Raw genomic sequence first — 21,280 nt, forward strand, 5'->3', positions numbered from 1 at the left:
AATTAAAATAAATAATACACACACACACTCCTATATACAGTATATTGCACCACTTAGTTAATGTCGGTTATTAAGCAATTTGATGGATGTCGTCAGGAAATGAAGTACAGGAGACAGAAGGTTACACTGCAATTTGGGGCTTTATTTTCTCTTTTTATTCACTTTCCATTTCCACATTGGAGTACATACAGCTGCGACTCTCTTCTGCCTTCTCCCCTCCGTCCGCTGCTGTACCTTAATACAAACCAGCAGCCAACTAGCAACAAGCGTGAACCAGCCCAACAATCAGAAACGCGTGTTGGCACAGCAAAATTTGCCCCCGAGGCTTGTCTTGAAGGAAAACGTCTTCGGAACTCGGTGCACAGATAAGAATATTTTAAGACTTTTAAGTGTGTGCCTTGTAGTCTTGAAAACACGGTAAATTTTCGAGAAAACTTCTTGGGCGGCCCGCCCAAGTATTAACATGGTGTGGGAATGGCTGATAAGTACATTGCACACAAATGTAACCTGAAATATTGTCTGTGTATTAACTATCCAACTAGCTTAGATATTTATTTTTATTGCTGCTTGTTAATTTTGACATTTGAGACCTGATAAATCTAATTGAATAGACATGCTTTCTTTAATTTAGAATTGGTAAAGGATAAGTAATGGCTGAATTATAGAAAACTAAACTGAAAGCTAGTTGAACTTATTTCATTTCAAATATCAGCAGTATTCATTTTGTTTTCGCTGTTTTGCTCTTTTATGGAGTGCTTACATTTAATTCTGATGAGATTTACACAATAAATGCTATTTTATTCATTTAACTTCTCTAATGGAGTACCTATTCCGAAATAATTAATTGATTAAATGATCAATAACTAAAAATATTTGTATCCATAATTTCTTATGGTGATACATACCGTTACCGTGAAGGATGCACTTGAATGCCGTGATAGGAATTTTGGGCCACATCACCGAGCCACAATTCCACTAATGCTGTCTGTTTCTGTGTGGGAATTAACTGTGTAAGTGACTAGTTTGGGAATTAGTTGCTACTGGGGTTGGGAAAGACACTGAACGTGGTGAATCTGGCAACACTAACTGTGCTTTTTTGTGAACTAGCTCATCTGTGTTGGCAGACACATCACCAGATTTTAAAAAAAATATGTTAAAAACCAAATCAAATTCATGTTTAAAATACTTTAGTCACCCTGCCCTATTTGTAGTGTTTTTTTTCCTTCCAATTATTTGCGAAAGGACACTAGCCTCAGTCTAAAATCTTTAGTTTAGCCACAATCTGAATATCAAAAGTGATGTTTTTAATCTGTCATGATTTTTTCCAATTATATTTAAAATGATCAAATATGCTTGCCGGACAAGCATTATCACATCATAGCAGGTGAAACAAATCCTTTTGCTCTCGTTGAACCTTTTTAAATTGCTGTGCGAATTCATCACAACACAAAGGTGGTACAACGGTGTATGTAACATCAGCAGGTTCTCAAATGTGTCCTGTCGCGTTTAATTGAGTTTCAAAGGAGTCCCGGCCTGCTTGGGTTTCTTTCAACTGTATCCTGTCTTCTCTCCAGCAGCAACATGGCAATACAAATAAGCATCTGTGCTCTGGCAGCTTATAGGAGGAGACAGTCTATTTGTAGAGCCTGTGGCGAGGTTAATCCCTAATGATACAGGCCCTCTGCTCTGCACTCTTACCTGTTCGCTCGTCTCCTCTGTCTTTGTGTGCATGCTAAGCACTCGCACTCTAGCAACCTCACTTTTCAATTTGACTACAGTATGATGCAAATACATGTTTTAGTGTGTAGATGTATTTTTCCTTCCTTTTGAGCCCATATTCGTAGTAACCCGCTATGAACATTTGCCAACGTATCTTTCTTATTTGAATAATCCAACAGTGATGTTCCAATTGTGTTTATTTAAATTATTGGCCAAATTTACCACAATAGTGTTAGTAATTATATAGTTTGTTTGTTGATATTTACTAGGGGTGTGCCCAAAAATCGCGATTCTCATTTATTACGATTCAGAATCGATTTTAAATCTCCCAAAATCGATTTTATTTAAATTATTTCATACTGTCTTGCCTTTGTCTGTGTGTGCCTTTATTTCGAGCACTGTTCATGTTGTACCCGGTTTGGCCACTGAGGGGCAGTGCGGTTCCACGCGGTCTAATACACTGTTAAGTTGTAGTCACATTAGAGAGTAGAAGGAAAAAGTCATAATCAAGTTATTCCCCCAAAAAAATTCAATGTGGAGCCGTTCTTTTGAGTGCTAAAAGTGCCGCGAGTAGCGCGCTAATTAGCATTAGCGAGTCAGACTGGAGTAGATCATTACAATTCCTTGCACATCTATAGATTGGAGCAAAAATCATTGTTAATCAAATCATTTTGAATAAAAAATTGTTCTTGATCAAAAATCAATTCTGAATCGAATCACAGTCCCAAAAATCGGAATCAAATTGAATCGTGAGACATTCAAAGATTCCCACCCCTAATATTTACATGAGGTCATAGTGATATTTATTAATATTTGCATCAGGCTGTATACGTCTTATCACCCACACATCAATTCGCACCTCCCCTACTTCAATAACACACTCAGTCTCAAGCGTCACTGAAGTGTGATGTTATCTTCTTCCTCAGTGCCACAGACAAATCAAACTTGACATAAATGTAAATATATAATAATAAAAGCCGGTTCTGTTGTTATGCCTCTGTTGCACCAATTTCGTGTAAGCGCTGTTAAAGTCCTTAATTCTGTTAAGAAAAAAAAATGCATTTCAGAACTAGTTGGATGCATTTCTCAGCAATCTGAGCAAAACATTGTGATTTGTTTTTGTTTGCCATCAGGTATAAATAAGATGAACACTTTGCATAATAATATTATGTTCCATAACAGGGTTTTAGTGGTACCATCCTGAGACCTGACCATACACCATAACGTGCATGTATTCTCTAAATTCAACTGCCTCACTTTCTTCTACAGGCAACATACCGGTACTTTAAGTTAAGAGCCCCAATAAGAATATGACTATTGATATATAAAATAGACTTTTGCCCCAGTCTAAACAGAGTAAACCTTACATTTGGAAGAGAGTAAAATATTCAGAGTAAATGTAAATGTTATACAAAAAGTGTCAAATTGACTCTGTTTAGTCCGGACCAAAAATAGTCTTTTTAAATGTACTCTACGAAATTTACTGTGTAGGTATCAACAAGAGAATTTGCATTTGACATGAATTTGTTCAACTGACAAAGGTGTTCCCACTTTAAGATAGTAATGTGAGACCCCTTTGGCACATGAGATTTATTTATTGGGGAGAAACCTGGTAGGCATCCTCTTGGCTATTGCTCCATGTTACAGTTTTGCAACGTTGACATTTAAGTTGTGGTGGCCCGTAAGTGTTGTGATTATTTTTCATATTAAGCATTTTTATACAATACAATTGCATTCATGGCTATGATTAAAATAAACTCATTGCATTTACACACATTAATATTCATGCTTTAAAGAATGACCAAAGTATCAAAATATTTACTAGAGATAGACCGATATGCTTTTTCCAGGGCCGATACTGATTATCGCTGGTCAGAGAGGCCGATAACCGATATTTGAAGCCGATATACATTTGCAGAAAAAAAAAAGTCGGTGTCAAAAATTTTAATAATAAAAACTCCAGCACTTGACTGCTTAAATGCTTTTAAGCATATATTTATTAAACAGCTTTTGTGATTTGCAACATGTTAAAGGGTTTTTAGATCTTAGAAAATAGACAACTTGGTTTTAAAATTCTGACAGAAAGTGCATGGAGCCCCCAGGCTCAGCATTATGTTTTATAAAGTTAAATGAAAACAAATATCTTATCAAAATTTACTATAGTAAATAAGTATAAGTGTAAAAACAAATATAACTGAAATGTTCAATGTTCATCTTTGACTTATCTTTGTTTTAAAGGTGTAAAACAAAAAGTGTATCCTCAATGCAGCTACTGGCCAGCTGAGAATTAAATGAATGTCTGATCAACGCGGCTGCCTTCTCTCCTTTGCTATTTGTGGGTTTTCCGTCATTCTTGTGTGCCCCATATGCCGCTGTAGTCTTCACCATAATGGTTTTCTGTGGTGGAATGTAGTGAAACAGCAATGAGTGACTTACACTTGGAGTGTTTGCCATCAGCTTCTGCACCAACTATAATGTGGCTTACACATCCACAGACACATACAGGAACGCATATGCACTCGCTCACTGCCTACTTTGATCAATATTTCCTAACCGTTAGCCCGCATGCTAACTTCCAAATGAAAAACGAGTTATTTTAATAGATTTCAATCGCAACTTCTGTACTCACTTTAAGTGTGTACATCATGGATGCATGGCACCACACTGCCCCCGAGAGGCCACAACACACAGGAACATTCAGTGTTTGTTCTTACTGTTTTTTCATTTGCTATTATTTTCATTTGTTCTATTCCAATTTCACTTTCTTATTGTTTTATTTATATATATATGTGAGGTCATACTATGGACTTGTCATTCAAAGCAGAAAATCTTAATAGCGAAAGTTTGTGAGTAAGTGACACCTATTGAAAAGGAATTGGTGGGGGGTCATTTTATGCATTATATATATTTTTAAATAATCGGCAGATTAATCAGTAATTGGTATTTTTTCTGACAAAACTCGGTATCGGCATCGGCCTCAAAAAATGCATATCCCCCCCCAAAAAAAGCAACCATGGTGGTTCAGGGTTTTGTGATTTTCGATGTGGGTACCGTGAAGGCAACCGGGGACTTTTTGTGAGCTATGCACATAGATGGAAAAATCAGGGCAACGTTTTGTTGTTGACATGGTTACACCCAACAGTAATCGTGCCAAACTCTCATATTTTTTATTTTTTAATTAGAGCAAGCATTGATTTTGCGGGACAGGACTCCAATTTTCAGGACGCCTGAATTGAACTTCAAATGCTATGCGTGGACGCGCTACGCGGGATAGTTGGCAATCTAGTTGAGCGATATCAATCACTCTGGCTGGGGGCGGCAGAAAATTAGCTGCAGGTGGCCGCCACACAATTTTGAACGCAGGAAAAACCCTGCATACAGACTGACTCAGGCTCAAGCACTGGGTTATACTGTGCCTTAAATTTGTCAGCAGCCATCGACGTCTGGAACGATTTAGCAAGAGGGGGGAGCACTTGACTTCTGTGGTGATTTTGTTAAGCAGTTCTGTTGCCATGGAGACCTGTCACATTTGAGATGGACATGGCTCGATGACAGTTTGGAGCATAATTGTGTGCTTCCAACTGGAAGAGAAAGACGTTTCCGTGACCACCCTCCTGTTGGGTTGGCCGACATCTGAAAACTTGCTTTTCTAATTTCGGTAGAGAGACTGTTCATTACACGGATTTTCATGAAAGGTTAGGCTCTAAAAAATGCTTTTTTTTTTTTTTTTTTATTGCAAAGCCGTTTTGCGAATCAGTGACTTCATTTGATGAGCAATTTGCAATTTTTTTGAGGAGCAGTTTTTTTTCCTTTTGGTTAATCCCATTTGAACTGACTCAGGTTTTTATTAAGCAATATAACAAATGAACTATGGATTTTCACATTGTATACATAGCATCTAACTGTATTTTCTTGTCGAGAAACAAACTTGAGTTTAAGCTTCGTATTTCTGAATGGGTTGTAATGTTCTTTAGCCAAGCTGAATTGATTAAAAAAAAAACTGGCTTTGAGAACATTTACTGTGCAAACCTCAGTAGTCAAAATCAAAACTTAGCAAGTCGCAAAGTTTTTAGCTGCACTACAAGCCAGCCGTAGCTCGTTGCTAGCTAGATGGTGCAGCGTCAGTAGAACCGAGCTTGCCTCCACTACCGTCTGTCCGTGGTGGTTGACATTAGCAATGTGAGTGTCACCTGCAGCAAAGCTTTTTGTGACCGTGTGGTGGTTGAAGCTCAATTTGATGAGGTGCAAAATAGAAACTGAAAATAGTGCAATTTCTAAACCTATAATTACTTGTCAGGGTTACATTTAAATCTTCCTCAAATTATGCATCTCCGTGAGACAGGAATCAAGGACCATACCCAAGTTTGTCTTTCTGCAGAAAGGAGGAAGTGGATGCTAAATGATTAAAAAAAAATCATGCATCTGGTGTGTGGGTGTGGGTGTAGCATTTCAATTGCAGTAAATAGTAAAGTGCTTACTCATGTGATAACTTATTATACATTTTTTTTAGATGGTAACATCAAGTCAGTGAAATTCAATTAATTGCTGCATGATGCACTTTCTCACCAGCTTCACGTTTGCGCTATCCACTAATTACAGCAAGCCTGCTGATGTTCAAATTGTTATTAGGGTAATTTAGTTCTCTACCTGTGTTTTGGTCACTGCCGTAGCACCTCTTTGTCAATCATCTCACCTTTCAACGTGATGGAATGTGAGGCCTCCTCCTTTTGGTTATATATGAGCACGGGTGCTGTGCAACCAGGCTTAATAAGTTGCATCTTGAACAAACAATGAGCATTTTTGTGGAATCCCAGCAATCATTTTCTTCTTCACTCAACCACAATAAATGAAAATGTTACGTTACGTATTAGAAAGTGTCATTTTGTTGTTTTGTAACCTTTTGATCGGCCCCGATTTCCGATCGCATTCGGATCGGGACAACTATAAACTCAAAATATATTCGTGTCATAGTTGATATCTGCAAAAACAATGTAAGATGCCCAAACAGCTTGAAATCACCATGCCAGGCCCCATTTCAATATCTTTTATGGAAGCCACAGTTTACTACTATCCATCTTTCAGCTAAAATGTTTTTCTCTGCGAGAATGAATTTCAATCATGTCCAGCACAAATGGGTAGTTGAAGTCAAATCAGTACAATTTATCTTTAACCGGCGTGTGTCATTTTCATATGTGTAACCTGATGCTTCCATTGACATCTTCATTTAACATAACAGAGTTGGGCTGTCCGGGTTTGGAGAATTGGAGATTGATAAGGAGTAACAAGACAGACTTACGATAAATGTGTCAAACTGGTGTTAGCATGACATTTTTGTTGGGTATGGTCGCTGAAGTCTAGGACTTCACTCATCCGGAAGCACATTGTAACATATTTGTTGAACTGGGCTGACCTTGCCTGACTGGAATCTCTCAAGCAGTATGTCACATCATATAGCGTGCCGAATTTTCCGAAGTCGTGCTCTTGGCTCGCTTGCAGCAGAGCGCCAGCGGCTCTGGCTTGCAGTAAAGCTGCGTCACTTAAATATCAATGTGCATCCGAGAACTTAACAAAATAAAAGCATCCAACGTCATTCAAAGGAGTCACTATAACACAATTATGCAGTAATAAATTAAATAATAATGCATATATTTGTGGGGACTGGGGTGAAGTTGTATTTTACAGTTTTAAAAAATTGCAGAATTTCGCAAGTTACTTAATGTCAAAAATTAGATAGCTCTTAATATGGAAAGAAAAATGCACTAAGCTGTCACCATTGTCTTAGAAACGCAATTATGCCATGTAGTGACAGAAAAACACAAATCAATGTCACACTCATTTTTTTTGTTGTTGTTTTTTTTTTTTTACAGTACAGTACCTATTGTTAGTTTTGAAAAAAAAAGTATGGTTTGCTATGAAATTCCTGGTTAAATGACTAAAAAATGCAACCATATTTCTTTTAGGTTAACATTTCTTCCCACTTTTAGGTTAACAAAAGTATGAAAAATTAGAAAAAAATATTGTACTTTATTATAAATTTAGATAAAAATTTAGATAAAAAATGTGCGATTAATTTACAATTAATCTTGAGTTAATTATTGAAGTCATGCGAATAACTACGATTAAAAAGTTTTAGTCAACTGACATCTCATATATATATATATATATATATATATATATATATATATATATATATATATAGTCCACTAAAGTTGAACGTGAGTTGAATTTAGTGGATATAAATACTCATTGTTCCTTATCTACTGCACAGATATGCACAGATATGCACATATTACACAATCACACAAAATTAGCCTATGCTAAACGATTAACAATCGCGATTAGCATTAGCCCTGAATGAACTCGAATCACTTTCTTATTGTACTTTTCCTGAAAATCACTTCCTAGTCCAACATATGAAAAATCCAATTTGATCAAAATATTAAATGGTAAATGGAGTGCACTTACATAGCACTTTATCTTCATCATAAGTTGAATAAGCTTGACGTATTTGCTTGTCTCATTCAAACATATTGAGTTGTCGAAGCCGACAATGGCCGTTGATGTGGCATAACGGTACCGCATGGAAAGGTTGTTCAAATAACTTACTTCATGATCCAGGATCCCGCGCCGTCACCGTGAGGTTTTTCTACGTTTGGTTCCATTCCATTCGAATCCATAAACGTCACAAAGTAAGTTTGTTTCTACCGCCAGCGTCCGTGTTTGCAAAGTGCAAACTCCCTTGCGTCTGTTGTTGCACATTTGGTGGCGTAAAACCGTAGTAATAGTCCTAATGGCAAATGCACACAAGCTGAACGCTACTCGGAGGAGCGAAAATTAAAAAAAACTAAGTCGGCGGTGTCGCCGTATTGGGCGGAGTCTTGCTCAGTAGATAACGCCTTCCTGTTCCTGAGGCACGTAGGGCCACCATCTTGCATGTGTCAGGCACCAATAAATTCATTAGAGCTCTTTTATTTGTTTAGGGATTTTTGCCGCGTATTGTTTTGTTATAAACATAAGACAATTTCCCAGATTTTCGGTCTAAAGAGACCACAAGCAAACCCTAAGAAACATCTCAGTTAGTAGTGGTGAATGCCGGCCGGTTGGTGTCCGTGCGGAAACACGAAATATTGGTTCCGGGCTTCCGGCAACTTCCAGGTGCCGCAAATATGTTTTTTTTAATGATTAAAACAGCTTTGACGCATGCATTTTTGCGTTGATAAATTTTTGTGGTTGACTTTTTTCCCCAGCCCTAATAACATTTAACGTGTGGTGGCATGATCCTTGCAAAACTGCATCGAGTCTGCGACCCATTGACTTCACCAGACGGTTGCATTCTTCATTTGAAATGCTTTTCCAGGCCTTTACTGCAGTCTCTTTCAGTTCCTGTTTGTTTCTAGAGGTTTATTCCCTCTTTCTTGTCTTCATGGTATAAAATGCAAGCTGTCTGGGGTTAATGTCCGGTTATTGACTTTACAGTCTAAAACTTTCCTCTTTTTTCCCCCCTGATGAAGTCCTTTGATGTGTTGACAGTGTACTTTGGGTCATTGTCTTGTTGCATGATGAAGCTTCTCCTGATTAGTTAGATTTTCCGTAAATTGCCAGACAAAATGGTTCTGCAGACTTAAGAATTAATTCTGCATCACATCACTAGCCTTGTCTTGAATTTAAATATACACAAATAAATGCTCTTGTGCTTTTGATGCACTAATTTAGCAGAAAGGCTGCATGAAATCTTGGCTTATGGTGCCACACTGTGTTGCATTCCTCGTGGTCATTTCTGAAATAATTTGCAGGTTACACTGTCTGTCACAAGTACACCATCCAAACTACACACCCTGTGATGTAAATCGAATCCAGATTGGGGTTTATCATTCCGAACTGTTGTGATGAACTGAACTAAACTCTACAGATTGGTGGAAGCATTTCTCCAACGTGCTTACGATGAGAAGAGCAATCACTCTAAGCTGACTTCTTATTGGGTGCTTAGAAAAGAATGTGTTTTGAGCTAAGCCTTACTCTGAAATCCAGTCTTTGTTGAGCTATGATATGAACTGTGATTCTGGATACTTCAGAGGCTGGAGGAAGATAAAACAACAGGCAGAGGTATTTCAGAGTCAGAGAAGCTGGAAGGCTAAGAGGTGGGGGGATGGGAGCACCGAGGAGAGGAGGATAGGGAGGGATCTGACACTCAGTACAGAGCCCTTGAGCTGAGAGTGGGAGCTTTATATAATGGCCAGGTAGTGTGCAGGCTTCCACCCCCATGCCTACACAACTGTTAAACACCCACATATACACAAGCACACATTCTACAAAAACTGCCTGACAGCATTATTACCCTCACCATCTTCCAGTCTCCTGGGACTTATAAGAACGGCATTATTGTACAGCTTTTCTTAATCATGTGCAGCAATAGTTTTTTTTACTATGTGAAAACATTGTAAAGCGCAGTAGGAAAACAATGTGGGAGCTTATAACTTACTGAATTTTCAGTCCCCTGAAAGGAAAGAGTTGTTTTCAGGACATTGTTTTTTTATTTGAAAATAGTTGGGGATAAGTGTTTTTTTGTAGCTCCAACAAACTGTTTAATTTTTAATAAGAGCAATTTTTTGATAAGATCCGCCCGGAGTTCCTAAAGGTTCTGGATGTTGTGGGGCTGTCGTGGTTTACAAACCTCTACAACATCGCGTGGACATCGGGCACAGTGCCTCTGGATTGGCAGACTGGGGTGGTGGTCCCCCTTTTAAAGAAGGGGGACCGGATGGTGTGTTCCAATTATAGAGGGATCACACACTCCTCAGCCTCCCTGGTAAGGTCTACTCAGGGGTGCTCGAGAGGACGGTCCGTCGGGAAGTCGAATCTCGGATTCAGGAGGAGCAGTGTGGTTTTCGTCCCGATCGTGGAACAGTGGACCAGCTCTTCACCCTTGGCAGGGTCCTCGAGGGTGCATGGGAGTTTGCCCAACCAGTCTACTTGTTTTTTGTGGATTTGGAAAAGGCATTCAACCGTGTCCCTCGGGAAGTCCTGTGGGGGGTGCTTCGGGAGTACGGGTTACCGAGCCTCGTGATACGGGCTGTTAGGTCCCTGTATGACCGTTGTCAGAGTTTGGTCTGCATTGCCGGCAGTCAGTCTGATTCGTTCCCAGTGAGGGTTGGACTCCGCCAAGGCTGCCCTTGGTCACGATTCTGTTTATAACTTTTATGGACAGAATTCCTAGGCACAGACAAAGCGTAGAGGGGGTCCGGTTTGGTGGCCTCAGGATTGCATCTCTGCTTTTTGCAGATGATGTGGTGCTTCATCAAGCCGTGGTCTCCAACTCTCATTGGAGCGGTTCACAGCCGAGTGTGAAGCGGTTGGGATGAAGATCAGCACTTCCAAATCCATGGTCCTCAGTCGGAAAAGGGAGGCATGCCCTCTCGGGATCGGTGCAGTGTCTGCAATGATGCGGACAATGTATCGGTCCGTTGTGGTAAAGAAGGAGCTGAGCCAAAATGCGATGCTATTGATTTACCAGTCGATCTACATTCTTACCCTCACCTATGGTCACGAGCTGTAGGTCGTGACCGAAAGAACAAGATCTTGGATATAAGCGGCCAAAATTAGTTTCCTTCGCAGAGTGTCCGGGCTCTCCCTTAGCGATAGGGTGAGAAGCTCGGTCATCCGGGAGGGACTCAATGTCGAGCCGCTACTTCTCCGCGTGGAGAGGAGCCAGTTGAGGGGGCTTGGGCATCTCTTTTGATGACTCCTGGAGGCCTCCCTGGAGAGGTGTCCCGGGCATGTCCCACCGGCGAGGCCCCCGGGGACAGCCCAGGACACACTGGAGAGACTTTGTCTCTCGGCTGGCCTGGGAACGCTGGAGGAGCTGGCTGAAGTGGCTGGGGAGAGGTAAGTATGGGCTTCCCTCCTAAAGCTGCTGTCCACGCAACCTGACCCCGGATAAGCCGGAGTAAAATGATGGATAGATGGATTCTCCACACAATATATACATTTACTGCACCAGGGTTGTTGCCAGTGGAGATCTACAAAGGTCAAATGCTAACCCACATACGTGTGTACATATGACAAAGGTTATACAATACACTTTACACCGATCTGATTGGCTGGATCGGGATTGGACCATATTTTACATTTCATGGAAAATTGGTGATGTCTTAATTTGTTTAATCGATCAATGAAATCATTGATTGGAAACAGAAAATAAGACATTAGAATTAAGTCTAGTATTCAAGATACACTTTGTCTGCCTTTGCCTCTGACAGAGACTTGGTCTCATGCTGTGTAGCTCTTGAGCAAAGTTCCACACAGTATAGGCGGGAAATGATTAATATCGGTGTTGATGATTTGGCATTCGGTGTTTGCTGTCGACTTTGTTGTAAATAGTGTTTTTTTCTTTAGTAAGAATTCAGATTTTTTTAAAACATTTTTTATTTATTGCAATGGTCCCCATTTTTTTTTTTTTGCCGCTGAGGAGCAGTTCATGGTAGTACATTTACCGCCAAATTAAAAACAATTTATTGTCAATCTCTCTGTGTGGCCCGGTACCAGTCCTCAACCAGTGGTTGGGGACCACTGATTTATAGGGACAACCCCAGTCAGTATTGATTTCAAATCAGCATAGGGCTGCTATACTCTTTCCCACATAGACAAAATTGTTCCGCGAGAGGACCCCACTATTGTCACTGAATTACAGTCATTTCTGGACTATAAGCCTACTACTTTTTTCACTTGCATTCCACCCTGTGGGTAATAGAGAGGTGTGGCTTATCTATCAGATCACAAGGGGTTGCACTACAAAGGAAGCGCAAGAGCGACAGGCAGAGCAAAACAAACCAAGTGAGCCCAAAAACATTAGGAGAGACAGAACGAGAGCGAGACAATTTGCACCCTCATTATGGAAAAGAAAGTAGCGGGAACATTTAAATACCGGTGCGGAAACACCTACGGCTTACAGTCAGGTGCGGCTTATATGTGTAACAATATTGAGTATTCCCCAAATTTAGCTAGCACAGCTTATAGTCAGATGCGCCTTATAGTCCAGAAATCACTGTAACTAGAACGATAAAATAACTGACAAATGAAATAATAAATAAAAAGGAACTAAAAAATATCTAATGACAATCAGGTATTGCCTCCTCTTCCATGTTAAACGGTGGGTACAGTATTATTATTATTATTATTTTTTTTTTGTTTATTTATTTTTTTAACTTTGTATGCATAATTTTTGCATTGGTGGTACACATAGAGCTGATGTGATTAACTAATAGACTTGGTTATATTCTGTGGCACAAAATTTAGGAGCCTGGGTAAGATACAATGAAATCTCAAAACGACCTCACAGTGTCAGAAAACTTGGTGTATAACTGCATGCTGTTGGTCATCTCACACAACAATGACGTAATTGCTAAGAACAAAAAATCTGAATATTCATAATCAACCAACTCATTTTGTCCAGGCTGGCTTCATTGGCAATTTGTTTTTAAAATAATGACCTTTTTGAATGAGTTCTTTTTCTAGTATTTGTTCTTTATTTATTATTACTTGAATTATTTTGTCAGTCATTTCAGTGACTCATTTGGGCTTTTTCATTCTTTAATGTAAGAGTACAATTTTGTCCATGTGCATCTATGGTTAGAGCATTTTAAGCATGTTTTAATTTTTCATCAGAATTCTTCATATACAGTCAGTGTGCCTAAAGTGTGGTCATGAGACAGACTCATGCCTTTTCGGATGTGCACACCAGCCATTTGGCAGTCAGTGTGAGGCTGATGATCTCGGGTGCTGTGTGTGGATTCTAATGCTTGGTGGATGTCCCTCGCATGCCAGCCTTTTGTGTGCCAGATCTGAGGCATGCATGCACTTTGTCTTTGTGACTGCCCTCTGCGTGTGTGCGTAGTTAAGCTGAAGCCTTGCATGATAACAGTGAAAGATTATGTGCGTGTGCGTGCGGTTTCTTGATTTCCCAGTTTGCAATTGTCTGTGGTATCTTCTGTCTGTTAATGTGTCTTTGCCATGATTACTTCCAACTGTAGTGAGTGCATTCTTCTTAAACGTCTTCATTTAGGCACATGAATACTCTGTCTCATTTTCATACTTTGGCTATAATAGATTCATTGTTGCTGTTAAATAAAAATGAGTGCTTTGGCTTTTTTTTGACAAGACAAAATGCTTATAGTGCCTAGAGTAAAAATCAGTAGCTACTCTAATAGATCATTTTCAAACAATTAGTCTTTGATCAAATAAAGTACTTGCAACTACTGTTGTTTTAAAGTAAACAAGGTCTGGGTTACAATCTCCAAAATAAAGCACATATGCTGCTGTTGTCAACGTACACGCTGCTGTATTATACTCCACTTGCACCTTTGTCGTCCTCAGGGTTGTCTCAAGCAAGTGGCTGACCTTCACCAGCTGCAAATACACCTGTTTTTTTTCTCCCTGTAGAACCTCTCACCAGCTATTCATTGAAAACGTAGTCATTCACGTTTTTTTTTAATCTTTCTGACATTAAATATGACACAATGCTGCCAATGTCATGTTGAAATGGGAAAGTGGTACATCTTGACTACATTGTGACTTCAGTAGTGAGCCGTTTGCATCTGTAACAGTTGGTCTCTTGATTAGAGATATTAAGGAGGACCGCAGCCCATCTTATCGTCGAAGCATCCCAACTGTATTTTTTTTTTTTTACCGGCTTTCTCACATGATGTGTCCATCTCAGCGGCACCTTCCAAGCCCACAAGCCCTCTTTCCTTATCTCCCCCCTTCCTGTTGTTTCCTATATAAGTGTGGAGAATTTCATTCTGTTAAGAGGCTCAGCTGTTATCTCGCACTTTCCCCTTGCTTCATCCTCCCATCTATTATTTTCACTTGCTATTATCATTCTACACACCGCTCGGTCTGTCCATCAGCAATTGGCTGATTATGATTATTGGTTGAACTTGGAACTAAGAATTTATGCTATGCTTATGCTACTGCTGGAAATGTCAGCAATTATTAAGAGATGCTATTCTCTGTAAGCCCAAGAGGAGGAAATCCATGCGACTCCCGACATCATGGACTTTTAATACATAATTTCAATTTCAAAATATGTAGACAATAGAGTCATCATATAATTCGTAAGTGTGATGAAGGGTGCATTTCAAAAAAGCAACTTTTTAAAACTCAATATTAACTGATTAATCGGCATGTAAACGATTATCAAATTAATCGACAACTATTTAAATAATTGAATAATCGTTAAGAGCCATTGTTCAACTTAAACTTGTCCAAATCCTCCAATTTCAGCCTCTCAATGGGAATTATTCTCTGATTTCTGTAGTCCTTCATCAAAGTAGCCTTAATATCTTTTGTATGTAATTAAAATAAGACAACATTTGCTTTTAATCTGGAAAACAATTACTGGACCAATGAAAAATATTTGGCAGTGACAGTCCTAAACCTTTTGGATATTCTTGGAATTAAAGATGGTTGACACCTCTGGATGCTATTATCTTATCTTCAAATTATTGGTCGCATTTCCGATATTTAGATTGTCAAACGTCTATTAACTTGTGATATCAACATATAGTCAAACTGTCTCTTTCTTTAGATTTTGATGCTGTTGTGACATTTTTGATGATGGATGACCACTTTTAAGCAACATAAGTATTTGGAGGATTTGTGTCATGCAGCCTTGACTACGTCACTGCCACTAGCATGGAAAAAACAATTGAATCGTATTTCTTTTCTTTTAAATGTTGCATTTAATGAAGCAAAACTTCGGATCAGTGTTTGAAGTGCTACGATGAAATGGGAAGTAGAACATGTGATACTCTGAAACCGTTCCCAGTTTTTGTGGTCTGCACCAGTTCTGCAATGCTGCAACGTTTCAGGGGAGGTGCACATCCGGCTCACTGTTGGCTTTGGTATAAGCAGGTTGCATGTATCAGCACTTTCTACAAATATCAGCTGCATGCGCAGTATTAGCCTTTTTTTTTTCTAAAAATGTAGCTAGATTTTCCAATTTTGCCCAGTTTTCAATTTCAAAGGGCTGACATGCGGTATAGTGAATTTCAGACAGAAAATGACATTGAATTTGGCAGCTAAAGATGAAACTTAATTCAAAACTTAAAACTTAAAAATTTAGCTTTATAGGCTCGATCACACTTTTTTTGGCATCCGAGTCCAAGTGTTTGGTTCTAAAGAGAAAATCAAGAGAGAGATAAGAGATAGAGAGAGAGAATCTAATTTACTGGTGAAAATTAAGTCAGGGTCACCATCCGCCATGTCATACTCATACTGTCATACATACACCATGTATAAAAGAAAACACACCTGTTTGTCTGCTTTAACCACATATTTGTGAAAAAATGCTTGGAAAAAGTGTCTCTCTGGCTGGAACACAAACTAAGTAGAGTTGAGCGTCAAAATCGGACAAAATCAAACGGCAGGGAAGGTATGGCGACCTCTAGCCTATTCTTCTATCGCTCTTCTACCTCCATCCCCCCAGTTTTTCTCCTGTATTTGTTTTCCTCTTTTTTTTTTTGTCGGTCTGACAGAGGAATGTTACACATCCGCAGTGTGTTGTTGGATGGTGAAAGTGTGTTTGCGTCTGTTTTTTGTGCATTTTGTGTCTTTTATATGTGTGTTTGCTATGGAATGAGAGTGGGTTGTTTGATTTGCGTGTGTTTGTGTTGAGATACAGAAAAGTGTGTTTGAAATGGTGGCCAGCCAGTGCCATCATTTGGCCAAACCGCCCTCCACACCTCATCTTTCCCATTCCACCACATGCATATTTCATGGAACTGGTCATTTATGTCACCAGCAGGGCAGTTCCTTGGCAGTGCCTGTGTCTGTGGGAAGGGGATACGAAAGAGAATTCATATTGAGTTAGCAAGTCATTCTAGTAAAAATCCACAGATGCTACTTGCATGCTGCTGCTGCGATTGAAGCCCCTTGTCTTGCAGTCGGAGCCATCTGTATTTGAATGATGTTTTTTTATAACTGTTCTCCTATTCACATCCAGACCCTCAGAATTACATTTACATAATGTGTGTGTATTCAGGAAAGTGTATTCAGTGTGTATCTGTTGACACAAAGGAGAGAGCCATGACTGCTACAGTAGCTGCGTCAAGATTTAATGGAGGTGCAGTACATGGTGATTGGACTGTCATAAAATGCTTATCTAAGGCTGCTCATGTGCTCTACGTTTTTGTTGTACCACTCACTGACTGACTGACTGACTTACAGTGTGAATGTGATTGTGGATGGTTGTGTGGTTTGCCATGTGCTACGTGAGTCACTGCTGATCAGTCCAGCCACATGTATTCTGCCTTTTGGCCATAGGCTGCAGGTATGGAGGACCAAAAACACCAAAAATAATTAAATTAACTCTTTCACTGCCACTGACGTTTAAAGACGTCAAGTAAAAACCTACGGAGGGCTGCCAATGACGTCAAAAGACGTCATCCAATTTTTTATTTTTTGAAACTGGTGGGGGGAAGCCTTCCGCATCTGTGGTGAAAGTTTCAATTAGGTCTGTTGTGCCTAAGGACTATTTTTGGCCCCTAGAGGGCAGCGATGACTGTCTTTTGACAAGATCGGGTGGGCGTCAGTAGAGGCGGAGCTAGAGCGTCGAGCAGGAGATCAGAATGGAAAACAAAGGAAAAATGGCGACCGATTGCGAGGAGCTCACGCCCGAGCCGTTTTTTTCAAAGACCAAAAGCATCGACCAACGCTAAAAGAGCACATTGATGACGACAATGATCATCATCGATGATGATGATGGTGAATCCGAGCTTGACGGTGAAATTGGAATTGCTGATGCGGCAGCTATGACGGCGTCATAAACGCGCAGCACAACCGAGCACGCACAGGCGGACGTTCGATCGGACGACGGAGAGTGCCCCGAGTCCAATGCATATTCATCGGAGGAGTGGGTACGGTCTGCTACTTGCTATTTATTCCCCGGAAAAAAAGGCGGTCAAGAAAGTGTAACGTTTGCACGCGAAACGAACAAAGTGAAAGTAAACTGTTGTGCGAGTCCAGCGGCGTCTCCTTGCACGCAGGAGAGTGTTAAATCCATGTATATATTTATTTTTGTATTTATTTCCACATTTATTTTTATATTAAATTATTATTATTTATTTATTTATTTATTTATTTATTTTTGTGTATATATATATATATTTTTTTTTTTCTCCTTGTGTATTGATTTTTTTGTATTTAATATTTGATTGCCATGGCCATTCTATGCCAAGTTAAGTCATCTTTATTTCATTTGTTTACTTCCTTATTCCAAGTACCAGTAGAGTCGTGTGGATTTACAGTTAAAAAGTGTCGATATATGGATTCCATGTAGATACTGAAGACTGCTTCTTGGGAATACCACACCAAGCAAACTGCAGCGCCTGGAACAGGTGGCCCAGCCAGTAGCGACAAACCAAGCTGTGACAACTCTCTGCAGTGAATCACTCTGCTCGTGTGGTCCCCCCTGGTGGCTGGGGCAAGCATTCTTACAAGTGTAGGGAAAGCAACTAAACAAGACTCCCTCAGTCGTGGCGAGCGAAGTGCAAAATCTAAACTAATGATATAAAAGCTAGAGGGTTGTATCGCATGGCGGATATTTTTTACATCATACTACGATATACAGTATATCGTTCAAATATCACACAGCTCCAGTAACGAGAATTATTGAAACAGTAGTACTCAGTACTCACTGTTTGAAGTTTGAGTTTGTTTTTATGGGGTAAAAGTTTAACTGTTTATTGTGGAATTCCAGGCAAAATGGATGGAAAGACTTTGTGGATCTTATCTGTCACAAGCAAATGACAAATAAATGAATGTACAGGAAACACTGCGTGTGGATGCAAAATTGCACAGAAAGTTGTTTTTTTCTATTATTTTACTTTTTCATTCCGGCTGTACTGGCCCACTGGGAAAACACTTCCAATGGCTAGTCCGATACTGGGGCACAGCTCATTATGTTCCCCAGTAAAAGGGGTCTAATGACTCCCCTGATTTGAACGCATCACGCTACGTGCGACAGCCCTTAGTGTTAGTGAAAAACAACTGTACAAGAAACAAAGATATGCACAAATACAATAACTATTTATCTATCTAGTGTACTCCACAGAATGAATGAAGTCGTTGGAAAGTTGGAAAACTGCTACGCAAAGAAAAATCAATTGAGCCTTGAGAACAGTTTTGTTCATGCCGGCCACTTCTAGTTTATAGCTATCAAGGATCTATCTGTCCATTTTTTTAAAACGCTTTTGACAAAGTTACATGCAAACATGGCTGCAAATACTTGCCATAAACGAAATAAAGCATTCATTGATGACATCATACACAGCGATCAACTTTTTTTTTCTTCAAAAAGTGGTTAGAATCTGAAACTTGACAAACTGACTTGTTGTTTCCTCGCTTTTATGTCTGTCCTTCACCTCCTTTTTGATAACAAGATTTTCAATCTTACACAATCTCTCTGACATGATTACATGATACAATTAGGACATGTTGCACTATTCTCATTCTTTTCTTTCTCTTCCATTGTGCCCGCTATAGCAAATGGTGATGAGCCTGCGGGTATCGGAGCTCCAGGTGCTGCTGGGCTACGCTGGGCGCAACAAGCACGGACGTAAACACGAGCTTCTAAGCAAGGCCTTGCATCTGCTAAAGGCCAGCTCCAGCCCCGCCGTCCACATGAAGATCCAAGAGCTGTACCGAAGACGCTTCCCTGCAAAAATGGTGTCTCACTCCGAGCTCTCCTTGCCCGGACCACATCACCCAGCCACGGCGGGGCTGGTTGGAGGAGGTGGAGCCGCTTTGCCTGCCGGTGTGACGCAGCTGGCGTACGAGGGCCACGCGGGTCACAGTGGAACCCCGTCACCTGCTGCCTTACTACCCCTCTCGCTACTCGGCCCTGGGAAACATGAGTTCACCGGGTTGACGCACCACCTGTCCGCCGCCGTCCCGCTACACCCCGTCCATCCGGATGTGAAGCTTCAGAGGTTGCCATTTTATGACATGCTTGATGAGCTCATCAAGCCAACCAGTCTAGGTGAGAGAGCATTTCAGTGTTTTTCACACGTGAGGTGGAATGTGTTGCAAACGTGCGGTCTCTTTGTTAGCAGCTAGCAAGCGAAGATAGCTTGAAGGCTTCGATATACAGCAAGACGAATTTATTCGGACACAAACGATTTAATGAGTGACAATTAAAACCGTTAAAGTAGTGAACCAAAAGCAACCTGCCTTGACTTCTACTTCTTAGGATCTTGCCCTCCAACCAACTCTAGTTTTTGTAGATAGCGGCTCCGAACGGCTGGTTCCAATGAATCGCAGTAATGTAGTGTTCTACTAGGGACTTTTTTGTGAAACTTGACATATTTCCCACCTTTAAAGAAAAACTTTCGCCGAAAATAAAGCTTTCTCCACATATTTCTTATGGAGGGTTGTCCTACAGGAGAATGAGCAGGCTAAGCAGTGACGTCAGTGAGAAGGGTCTATTGGGTTCAGGTACGGTGATGTGGACTTTGCCATTCTAAGACCTTCCACTTTTTCCCGCTGATGAAGTCCTTTGTTGTGTTGCCAGTGTGTTTTGGGTCATTGTCATGTTGTATGATGAAGCTTCTCCTGATTAGGGATGCACAATAATGCTATTTTCAACCGATACCGATTAGCCAATAATTAACTCTTTGACTGCCAAAAACGTTAAATAACGTTTAGTAAAATCCTATGGAGGAGTGCCAAAGACGTTAAAAGACGTTTGTTTCAAAACAGAGGTGAAACTAACCATTTTCTATTGTGGATTACTGAAAAACGGAATAAGGTAGAAACAAACTTTTTTTTTCTGATGAAAGATGAGAGTCCAATCTTTTTTTGGTAGTATGTGTGTTTCCATAGTCCAAATACATAAATTTCTATGGACCTTGAAAGATCAGTCAAAATGCTTAAAATCGGCTGGCACCCACAGCATCCCTTTTCTGAAAACGTCTGGCAGTCAAAGAGTTAAGCAAGTGCCGATGTCGATAACCGATAAGCCGATTGTTTGCAAAATGAACTTGAATACAAATATACTTTCGAGTCCTACTATAAGTCTAACATGTACAAATACATTGAAACATTGTGTAAAGCACCATGAAGCTGAATATGATTGATATGTCTGCTTCAAAGGCAACTAGTAACTCATTTTGAGTTCGCCAAAACAAAACAGTCACATTTTAAAAATGCAACAAAGAACTGCGAGGGTGTTGTGGAATTTCATTAGTTAGGCGAGATGAATAAAACAGTCTGGAAAATAAGTTGTCTTTTGGGTTTCTTTATATTTGAAGCGTCAAATATACACAAGTTGTACAGAGCAGTCTTACAAGAAGTGATCTGTGAGAGTGCGCACAGTAAAATATCATGGGAAGATTTTTATGCAGCCTGGTTAGGTTTAGGGAGGAGTAAGGGAGGGTCAGCTAGACAGGAAAGCAAGCAGTCTGTTCCGAGCAGGCTTATCAGTCAAGGTCACTTCGATATTGCTTCATATATAAGAAGTGAAAAGCCCATTGTTAAAGAAAATACAGGTGTCCACAATACAGTATAA

General features: G+C 40.0%; 1 protein-coding gene across 2 annotated transcripts in view; it reads left to right on the forward strand.

Annotated features, from left to right (window-relative positions):
* Positions 1-21,280, forward strand: part of LOC144050443 (E3 SUMO-protein ligase PIAS1-like) — a 67,836-nt gene that overhangs the window by 7,653 nt on the left and 38,903 nt on the right. For both annotated transcript variants that reach the window (XM_077563682.1, XM_077563683.1), the window contains exon 2: positions 19,258-19,753. In XM_077563682.1, coding sequence (XP_077419808.1) covers positions 19,258-19,753 — 496 coding nt within the window. The remainder of the gene's footprint in view (positions 1-19,257; positions 19,754-21,280) is intronic.

The sequence above is a fragment of the Vanacampus margaritifer genome, chromosome 4, assembly GCF_051991255.1.
Source record: "Vanacampus margaritifer isolate UIUO_Vmar chromosome 4, RoL_Vmar_1.0, whole genome shotgun sequence".
NCBI classification, from domain to species: domain Eukaryota; kingdom Metazoa; phylum Chordata; class Actinopteri; order Syngnathiformes; family Syngnathidae; genus Vanacampus; species Vanacampus margaritifer.